This window comes from Mustela lutreola, chromosome 1 (assembly GCF_030435805.1).
Source record: "Mustela lutreola isolate mMusLut2 chromosome 1, mMusLut2.pri, whole genome shotgun sequence".
NCBI lineage: Eukaryota > Metazoa > Chordata > Mammalia > Carnivora > Mustelidae > Mustela > Mustela lutreola.
Window position 1 is genome coordinate 229,822,724 of NC_081290.1, and position 10,742 is coordinate 229,833,465.

At 54.7% G+C, this 10,742-nt stretch overlaps 1 protein-coding gene across 1 annotated transcript in view; it reads right to left on the reverse strand.

Moving 5' to 3' along the window:
* The window catches only part of DGAT2 (diacylglycerol O-acyltransferase 2), a 31,517-nt gene extending 22,460 nt beyond the window's left edge, over positions 1–9,057 (reverse strand). Inside the window, exon 1 of the mRNA XM_059188643.1 lies at positions 8,777–9,057. Coding sequence (XP_059044626.1) covers positions 8,777–8,816 — 40 coding nt within the window. The 5' untranslated portion in view covers positions 8,817–9,057. The remainder of the gene's footprint in view (positions 1–8,776) is intronic.
* Positions 9,058–10,742: the final 1,685 nt, after the last annotated feature.

A 10,742-nucleotide genomic window follows, 5' to 3' on the forward strand; every position in this document is an offset into this window, starting at 1 on the left:
AAATGAGAATAACCTTCCCCCAACAGGGTCTTCCCCCAACGATGAAATGAAAAAAGAATCACGCGTGTGAAGTGCATTTGGCATTTCCTAGCCATTGCTTCACCACAGACCATGGTGGCCAGTGGGTAGGAGAAGTGAGCAGACAAAAAGTTTGTCAGAACATCTGTGGCCCTGAGGCGAGAAGAGGGGCAGAGCAGGGTGCTGGCACGGGAGGCCTTGAGGGGGCAGCGAGGCCTCAGCTGGGCCTTGAAGACAAGATCTGGGAGGCAAAGGGAAGGAAAGCAGGTGCTGTGACCAGGCTCAGGGGTAGTTAGAAAGGGCTGGTTTAAGGACCCAGGAATGGGGCGGGGGGTGGGGGTTCGCAATTACCAAAACGGAACCTGAAAATAGGGAAGTTGGAAAGGACCTGAGGAGCCAAAAGTGGCTTCCTGGAGAAGGTAGGCGGGACAAAGGCCAGGCCTGAAGCCTGGGGCACTTAAGAGGTGCCAGGCACAGTACTGGGCACCGGGGGGTAGGGGTGGGGAGAAGAGCAGTGAACACAGCAGATTAAGTCTCACCTGCTCGGGAGCTTAAATCTTGCTCAAGGAGAGAGAAAGCACCTTCACGTAAATGTGCGACATAACGCCAGATGAGAGCTCGGGAGAAAAATAATTTGGGGTGATGAGCTAGAGAGGGGACAGGAGGATCCTCTGACCTGTGGAGGGGAGGAACTGAGCAACGCCAGCCTCCCTGAGGCGGCAGCAGCACACATGAACGGCCACAGGTCAGGCTGCGGGACAGCCCCCTGCTTCCTCCACCCACCTTCACTCCCGGCACCGGGAGGGGTAGCAGGCGTGCCAGCCTGGGGAAGGTACAGAGGAGACAGGAGGCTAGGCGTCAGGAAACCCTGGCCCCTAACCAGCAGGCAGTGTAGCCTTGGTGAGCCACTTCCTGTGCGAGCCTCAGTTTCCTCATCTGTGCCGTGGAGCCGACACCCACCTTGACAGATTCTTGTGAGACTTAAATGAGATGGTGTGTGGGGAAGAGCTTCATAAAAAGTCAAGAGCTGCGTGAATGCTAGGTAATTATCAAGTGAGCCTTGGTCTCCGCTCCTGCCTAATGATTGTGCCAAGCCTGGCCCCACCTCGAAGCAGAGGCGTTGGCATCAGCACGCCTGGGATTCAAACCCCGGCTCTGACTATGGCCAGCTGTGAGACCCTGAGAGCCACTTCCTGGCCAGAGACTCAGTGTCCTCCTTAGTTATGATCTAGGATTGCTGTGACGAATCTAAACAATGCATGTCACAGAGATGTGAAGAGCCCCCAGGGACTTCTGGAGGAAGGAAGGCAGCTTGCTCATGTCCTTACCCTCAAAGGTGTCCCACCTGGGCCCACCTGGATCTAAGCTCTGCCCTCAGACATCAGCTGCCAAATGGACAGTGAGGAAGTCGCCTCAAACTACTCCAAAGGGCTGGGTACAAGCCCTGGATACAAGGCAGAGGGATGGACATACTGACCCTGGCAGACCCTTCTGGCCCCAGGTTTGGGCCAAGAAGCAAAGCCAAGTGCCTAACAGGTGCTACTACTTCAAGGCCAGATGCCAGCTCTCCTCTATGGCCCTCCATAAGCACCTTCCAGCAGGAATCACACACTTGGTGATGGGAAGGCCAGTCTAGGCTCTAGGGGGACGTGCTTCTGGATTTGAGTCCCAGTCCGTGCCTGGGCTCCCGGAAACCTTGCACACAAAGCACCTCACCACCTGCTTAGCCAGATACTCCTTGCTTCCAGGCAGACTCTCCACACTCTTGGCCCCCCTGCAGTCTATCCCCAGCTAGAGTCCTGTCACCTTCAGGTCCAATCTGCTCAGTCGTTTGGCTCATACTTGGTGGACACCTGCCAGGCACTGAGCACTGACCCCTCAGAGTCTTTCCTCAACTTCCCTGGCTGGCCCTTCCTTGGGGAAGCCAAACTTCTCATCAGAGGAAAGAGTGCACACTTGTTTGCAGGGATCACATCTTGTTCATCTGGGTCCCTGTGCCCAGCAGGGGATCAGGCACAGAGCAGGTGCTCAGTCAAGTGTTTCCCAAATGACTGGGTGCTGGCGGGACTGCACAGAATAGACAGGGTCCAGACCCCAAAGAAAGAGGAACCCGTCCACAGCTGACTGACCTGGGCCACAGGGTCAAATGGAGCTCTCTGGGACATCAGGAGGGACGGGTCTCCTCCATCTGGACAGGCTGGATTTAAAAGCAAGGGCAACGGTGGAAGGCTCCAGAGTGAGGGAGAGAAGGATGGAGCCCAAACATTACCATTCATTCAACAAGTGCTCTCTAAGTACCCTTTCCACGTCAGGTGCAGGTGCGGCAGCCCGACGGTGAGAGCTCCTCGACCCCGCTTCTCCTCTGCTTCTTGGGCACCCGTTGGAGGCTGAGCTCTGCCTCTGGGCAGCACCTCCCAGCTATGGCTGGGGAGACAAGGCTGTGAACCATTAGGCCCAGAGGATAAGTTGGGGCCGGGGAATCTGGGGAGGCCCCCAATTGGATCTGGAGGATATTCTCACAGATGCCTTCCTGGAGGAAGTAATGGGACAGGTGAGGTGCAAATGATGAGTAAAGGGCGGCCAGGCTGGCAGGAGGGATGGGGAAGGGCATGAACCCAGGTGCTGGAGTCCTGCAAATGGCATTTGCAAATGCCTCGAAGGAAGAGAGAGCACACGTTGGAGGAATTAATGGCAAGGAGTTCAGCCAGGTTGGAGCATAGCCACTGTGTAAGCAGATGAGTCTAGTTGGGAAAGTGGATAGGGAGCCACGAAAGATTGGGAATGTCAGGCCAAGGAGTCCTGGGGTCCAACCCAGGGGCCGAGAACACTGCTGCCCACCCCTCACATTCCCTTCCCCAGCTTCAGATGGTGCCTCTGGACGCCTTAGCAACAAGCCGGCCATTCACCTGGTAACTGGTACCAGCGCCCTCGTGAATTCTTTCCTGGGAAGACTAATAGTCTCCCCCTTGAGGGGTAGGTGTCCTTAAAGTGGGGCCATTTAGGACGTCTGGCCCAAAGGGGAAGCCGACACACAGGAGTGGTGGGCGTGCTGGCTGGGAAGCTCCTGGCATGGCCATCAGGATTCTGGGGGGCTCAGCAGATCCCTGCTTGCTGGTCCTCAGGGCCTCCCATGCTGGATCTTGGCAGGGAGGTAGGCATCCTCAGTATCCATAGATAGTCTGGGACCCTGGGCCTCCCCCTTCCCTCTGTAGGTCTCAGACTCCTGAACCCTGGAGGTGATGGCCAAGGACCCCAATGGCCCGCTTTCCCCACCCCCGACATTCTGGCATGTTAAAAAAAATAGCTACAGAAGTAGGAGGAGTTGCCATGGCGACACCACCAGCTTGTGGGGGTATCACTAAGGAGTCTCCAAATAGGCCGCTTTCATAATCCATGAGCAAGTGTGGAGAGCTACGGTCTTTGGGGGCCCCAAACAGGACATGAGCCCATTTTCATAGACAAACCGAGAACGGGAATGAGGAAGAGGTTGGGCCCTGGGTTCCCACAGCTGTCAGGGGGCAGGACTGCAATCCCATTTCCACAGCAGAGCTGGAATGAACCTGAGAGGACTGGCTCTTCCAGCTCTCCCCACTGTACAGATGAGGAGGCTGACATCCCAAGAGGGCAGGTCTGGCCAAAGTTACATGGGAAGCAGATGCAGAGTTAGGCTCCGGGCCCTTTACTCAGGACCCTTAAATTTGCTCTAATAATAAAAGGAATTCGTGCTTCCTACATCTGTTGATTTGCCCAAAGGGTTTGTGGGTTCGGCTTCCTTGGGTCTGCACCATAGCCTGGGCAGCTACTCCTCTCATGCTTTTGCCCATTTTACAGATGAGGACACTGAGAGTCAGGAAGGGACAGTGGTTTCCCGATGTTACAGAGCAATTCAGGGGCGGCATTGGGGCCTGACAGACCCCAGACCTGACTCCTGGCCCCAAGCCCTCAGCTCTGCCGGTAGAAGCTCCGTCCCTGGGAGACCCCAAGAAGCTCTGACAGCACCTTTCTCAGGAGCCCTCAAATCTTTCCCCCAGGTGGTTATAGGTGAGCCGCTCAGGGCCTAGATACGGCATCCTCTGTCTCCCTTGTCTCTGCCTCGCAGCACATCAGGGCCTCAGCCCATGTTCATCGCTCAGGGGCCCTGTAGTCAAACCGCCCGTTCCACCCAAATGTCATGCCTCTGTTGATGCTATTCCCGGTACCTGAATGTTCTTGCCTGCCTTGCTAACACTTATTCATCTTTCAATATCCAGATGGAATGTCGCCTCTCCCAGAAAGTCTTTCCTGACCCCAGCCGAGATGACTGAGCCATCCCACCTTCACCTTTGGGCCTCTGCAGCCCCCCATGCACCCTTCCCTGAAGCTGTGTGCTTCTCCATGCACAGTCACCCTATGTACATCCCCCTCAAAGGCAAGGACCAGGGCAGATCGACCCAGGGACAGTACAGAGCCTGACACACAGAAGGGGCTCCAGCAGCAAACCCAAACGCCCACACCCCAAGTCCCCATTGTGGCAAAGCCTTCCTGGATCCCTCAGAGCAGAGGCTGCCACTCTCCACAGTGTGGGGAGCCTGCTGCGTGCATCATACAGGACAAGTGACAAGGATGAACTCGAGTGTCACAAGTTCATTTACAAAGCACTTTCCATTCATGTTCGCTCAAACCCTCACGTTCTTGAGAGTTTGAGATTTCTGACCCGGTTTTCCGTACAGGGCAGTGAGATCCCCAGAGGGTAAGTGAGCTACCCAGCCATGTCCCAGAGGGAAGGCAGGGCTGGCACCCTGGCTCTCTGGCTTCAAAAGTTCTGGAAGTGATGAGAAGGACCATGGAGAGCCCAGCTCCCCCTACTTGGCATTCTGCCCCGGAACCAGCTCCTCAGGAGATTGAGGGTATCTCTGCAGCAGGGAACAGCTGCAGCCCCCACACCCAGCACAAGCAGGCACAGATGAGGCCTGAGGAAGGACAGAGGAACCACCCTGAAGCTACAAGCAGAACTTCCTCCCAAGAGAACCAGGGCAGCTCTCAGGAGGGCTGAGCCTTCATTAATGATTCACTCATTCAACAAATATTTACTGAGCACCTACTATATGCCATACATTATACTAGACACCAGGGACACAGCCCTGAGAAAGACAAGACAGCTTCCAAGGGGCCGACAATCTTATGCGGGAGACAATTACTAAATAAGTAAGGACCCATGATAATTTAGGTAATGAGAAGGGCTATAAACAATAAAACAAGATGTGGTAACTGGAGGGCAATTCTACACATGGCATGTCAGAAAAGCTCTCTGAGAGGAGACTAAAGGATCCAGAGCAGCCATGCGAAGACCTGGACAGAGAGGTAGCATGTGAAAGGGCCCCGAGCAGGGCAGAACTGGTGGGCATGCTGGAGGAACAGGAAGACCAGTGGCAGTTCTGGAGCACAGCAGGGTAGGAGATGAGGTTGTGAGGTGGTGGGGGCTGCTCACATAGGGCTTCATGGCCTCATGGAAGAGTATGGAAGGTCTGACATATGATAAGGGACAACTGACTGTTCATCACCTGGCATCAGAGCTTTGGGATCCATGGTGTCTCTACCTATCAGGGCAGCTGGGGTAGCTTCTGCAGAAAAGCTTGGGAAACAGTGATCTACCAGCCCATCCTGGAGGCTGGGAGCAACCTTTACTCATTCAGAGTAAATTGCTGAGCTTCTGCAACAGCTGGGGCCCCCTGCTCAGCCCTACACCTCCTCTCTTGGGTAAGGAGGCAAGTCACAGACTAGGAGGTGGATCTTGTTCTGACCCTCGCTTTGATAACTCTGAACCAGTCCCTTCTCTTTGGGGCCCTCAGTATCCCATAGGTAACAAGAGGGCTGGGCCAGATCCAGCACTAAGAGATAGCTATGATTTTATGACTCAAGCACTTGCTGCTGAATTTGAAGTGGGAGGCTGGGGGTGGGGCAGGATTTCCACATTGGCTATTGAGTCACCCATCCTGTCAATCACATATTACTCTTGATCCTCCTTTCCCAGCACAGAAGAGCTCTTGAAAGCACAGATAACCTCAAAGGAGCCTCTGTGCAGTTGGGGAAGGAGTGCAGGGAAAGGGAGACAGCTACAAATAAATGGGGGAGAAGGGAACAGGAGAGCAACATTTGCATCCTATGATTTAGGACTGGGTTAGGTGACTGTCAACCCCCAGCTCCAGAGTTTCCCAACAATCTAGCTTCTTAGTTTCCCTCCCTACCAAGCTCCTGCTTGCATACCCCCAATAACAGGGAGCTCCATCCCTACCCACACTAGGATTTCTCCATCACATCAAAACCTATCCCATGTAATCCCACCCCTGTTCCTGGCCTTGGGACAAACAAGAACAGAACAAACAAATCAGCTCAGAATTTTACCAGAATTGCCACCATTTTGTTCTGGATCTCGTGCTAAATCCTGAGGATCTAGGCAGGCTTCAGAGGGCTCTGACCTGAAGAGCCCCCTGGTCCAGAGGCAAAGATAGGGAGGCAAACATGACTAACTCAGCAGCCTCCTCCCCAGGGACAGGATAGTCCTTCAAATATCAGAAGTTACCAACACAGACTCCCATCTCCCCCAATAGCCACCCACTTACCCATGTTTCTACAGCTGCCTTTTTCTTTTAGATAAGAAACCAGTCACCAAGGTATCTATTTCAATCTCTCACCCAACACAGGACTTCCTTTCACAGAATCCATGGTCTCTCCTTGAATATTGCCACTGACAAGGGGCTCACCACCTCACAACAGTGGACACTTATCCAGAGAGGCAAACCAGGCCACTGAGGAGTGTCTTCAAAGACCAAGGATGTAAGAAGCCAGTCTAATGGAGATGCCTAGATAACCTAAAATCTTCTTCAGCACCCTCCCCTACCCCACCCAGTCTTTCACCAAAGTAGATCCAGAGAGCTAACACGTGATTGGTTTGGATTTCATACCAGCCCGTGATGGAATTCCTTGCAGCCAGTTTGAAAAAAAAAAAAAAAAAAAAGGCAGGGGTAGTTCTTAAGATCTGAAAACAACATGGAGAAATGCTCCTGATAGGATATTAAGTGACTTGGTCAAAATCATTCACTAAAAGTCCTCCTGAAATACAAACTTGAGGTAAAAAACATGAGCTGACAGCTCTTGGTAGATATAGCTCACAGCCGGTGGACAGCAGAGGCGAGGGAAGGGGATCTCTGGGAAGGACTATAACAGAGAGCACCACTATCCTGTTCCCTGGAGACAAAAGCATGTTTTAAAAGCACAAACATGGGTAAGTCCCTTCCTTCCCTTGTCATGGGCATCAAAGGGTACAATGAACAGAAAAGCACTCTTAAGTGAGAGAAGAGGCTGTCATAGGCTATTGGGCTGGAGTCATGGGGCGGCTCAGGCTGCTTGCCTCCAAAATGGCAACAGCAGCTTGGTAGCTCTCCAAGGGCAATGAGCAGCACTCCAAGGGCAATGCCAATGCCAGTGCCCAGGACACAGTTAAACTGTGATACAGCTCCAGGGTGGTTACTCTGCAACCACTAGAATGCTCTAAGTGATTCTGAGCAAGACAGGAAATCCTCTGCGAAACCAGAATTCAGAACTGTTAGCTATAGCATGCCTTCAACTTTATATAATGTGTATAAATAAACTTGCAAAGAAATACACTAACACAGCAATAGGAAGCTATTTTTGGTTGGTTGATGGGCCAGCAGTGGTTATTTTCCTCCTGTTTTTCTCAATTTTTCAAAATTCCAATAATTAGTATGTTTTATTTTTATAATGAAGGTGGGGAGAGTAGGCGACTGTCAGTTACTGAACAAAAATTGCTAAGTAAGAGAGGTTCAGCAAGCAGAATAAAGACTTAGGAGGAGAGAGGGAAACTTTAAGACACACACAGACCTAGGACAGCTGTGATGGACTTCCCAGGGTCTCCCTTGGCCAAGGCATCTGTTAAGGAAACCTCAGGAAGGTCATGCCTCTTCCCATCAATTTCTCCAACCACAGGTGTATATCTATATAGTCAGCAAGGGCCTCAGTTCCACACTGGTGGAAGAAGGCCTGGGCCACACGGAGGGTCCTCTGTCCCATCTTCTGTGGCTGAGTTGCTGCCGCCCAGTGGGCTCTCAATCCTGGGCTCCAGGATGGGAGGAGGGCAGAGCCCAGTGTGGGCACACCTCTCCCAGCCAGGCATGTTCTCTGGCTGTTGGCTCTTTCAGGGGATTGCAAAACCCTGCCATTCTGCCCCATCCAGTCTCTCCTGGCTTGCTCCACCTGGTAAGAAGTGAAGGGAAGGAGATGCCAGGGGCCAAGGCCCCCAGTGCTGGGGTTGGGGAGCTCTTGTTAAATATCAACCTCCTCTCACAGATGGGGGAAAAACAAGCTGGGAGAAGAAAAGTGATGTAACAAAGGTGACACAAGCTGATGAAGGGCAGGAGTGGAGCCTAAACTCAGACTTGACTACAACGCTGAAGAGGTCCCCAGGATGCTTCCCTCTTCCCAAACCTAGATGGGAGGCGGGGAGGAGGCGGCATGCTTTCAGAAAAGCAGAGAAAGGGGTTGGAACCTCAACCTGCACGCCGGCCAGTTCGCCAGCAACGTAGCCTCGTTATAAGGACACAGTCCTACCTGCCTTAGAGTCCTAGCCCCGTCCTTTCCGAAAACCCTCTTGCGGCTTTCCAGCCCGAGATGAAAGCTGCGGAAGTCCAGCAGACCCCGGGCCCACCGCCGCGCCACCCCCACCCCCACCCGCGGCGGGGCAGCCGGGGGCCCCCCCGCTCACCTCGCAGGACCCCGGAGTAGGCGGCTATGAGGGTCTTCATGCTGAAGCCGCTGCAGCTCACGGCCCCGCGGGAAGCCGGCTTGCCCCGCGCCCCTGGCCCATGCCCCGGCCGCCGGGGCCAGGGCTTCGCGCCGAGCTCGGGGGGGGGGGGGGGCCGGGGGTGGGCGGGGGGCGGACGGCGCCGACGCTGGAGCGGCTACGGCGCGGGGAGCTAGGGGCGCACGGCCCGTCGCGGCCCGAGCAGCAGCCGAAAGCGGGCCGTCGGCGGCGGCCACTGCGCTCGGCGCTCGGAGCGCGGCGCTTTATCACCTCACAACGGGGCGGCCCGACGCGGGCCGGGGCGGGGCCGGCGGTTCCACCCGGCCCGCCCCTCGTCCCCGGGGAGCTGGAGAGCCGCGGTGCGCGGGCGGGGCCGGGGGCCGGGAGCCGGGGGTAGGGCGGAGGGGGCGGGCGCGGGCTCCTGGGCTCCCCACGGTGACCCGCGGCTCCTGGGTCCGGACCTAGAGCACTTGCCGTCGCCTTAGCGCTGTCAGCCCGCGGCGGGGGAAAGCACTTGGTTAAGAGCGAAAGTTGGGCGTCGGGGCTTTGCGTCTCGTTGGTGCCCAGATTAGTTAGGGTAAGCCTGGGCTCCTAAACCACCCAAGCTGCCTCTACTTTTCCATCTGGTTCTCAAGAAAGCCCACAGAGTATCTCTGCACCTCGGGGTTCTGAGGACCCAGCTCAGCCAGCCCAGTCCCTGCCCGTGGGATGTTCACGAGGATGAGGGGTTAGGGTCCAGGACACAGGAGACAGCGAAACACAGATGCTATTGGCAGTGCTGGGACAGGAATCAGAGAAGAGAGACCCCTGCCTGGGCTGGGGCTGGACGCACTTCCCGGAGGGGTTTAGTGCACAGCAGCTTTGCACTCAGAGCTGGAGTCTGATTCTGGCCCTGCCTTCCTTGAACCTTAGTTTCCGTATCTGTAAAATGGGAATAATTATTATTTTTGTGAAATGCTTTAAGAACTGAATGAAGTAAGATACGAAAAAGCCTAGCATAGTGCCAGGCACATGTTGCAAGATTATCTTCCTTGCCTATTGATGAGTGGTTTTGCAGATGGAGTCTTGGGTGCAAGGCAGGACAGACGTGATGTCTTAAACTGGGAAGACGAAGAGGAGATGGCATTTGCCCCTGGATGGGAGATCATCAGTATGTTTTTGCCAGGCTGAGAGAAGGGTAAGGGCCTTCAGGCAGAGGCCACAGCATGGGGGAAGGCCTGGAGATGAGCCCTGGGAGCACTCTGGTGTGGCTGGAAGAAGGGTGCAGGCAGGGGAGGAGTAAAAGAGGAGACTGCACAGGTGGTGAGGGACAAGATCTGAAGGGCCTTGTAATCCTACTGAGAAAATTGGTCTTCATCCTGTGGGGGATGGAGCAAAGGAGGGGTGTGAAAAGCAGGGCACCTTCATTAGATTGGAGGGTTAGGAAGAGCAGGTGGGCTAATGGTACGGAGGTGGGGCTTGGGGAATAGGGCCATAACACGTGCCTTGGGTTTGGCCCTTCACATACACGTGGCAGCTTTCTTTGTCCTGGGACTGTGGTCTCCTGTATGAGGTGAGCGTGGGGGACTCACACTGGCACTGGCTTCTCCTGGCCCCCTCCCCACACCTCCTAACATCTCTGCATTCCCATCTGTAATGTCTGCCCAGCTTCTCTTGCAGCTATGTAAGTAGGATGGCCCTGGGACCTGAGTCACATTTCCTTTATCTTTCTCCTAACCAGTCCCTGGGTGCTTTGACCAAACCAGGAGGAGAGAGGCCAAGTCAAGCGACCAAGCAGGTACTGACCAGGATGGGCTTCACCAAGGATGGTGTGTCCCACTGCCCCCCGCCCCAGTCACCAGTGTTGTGCTGGGAATTATGGGTGCCGTTCTTTAGTTTTGGGGGTTTGGACACTTGAGAATCTGAGACTCCTTACTCTGACAGCAGC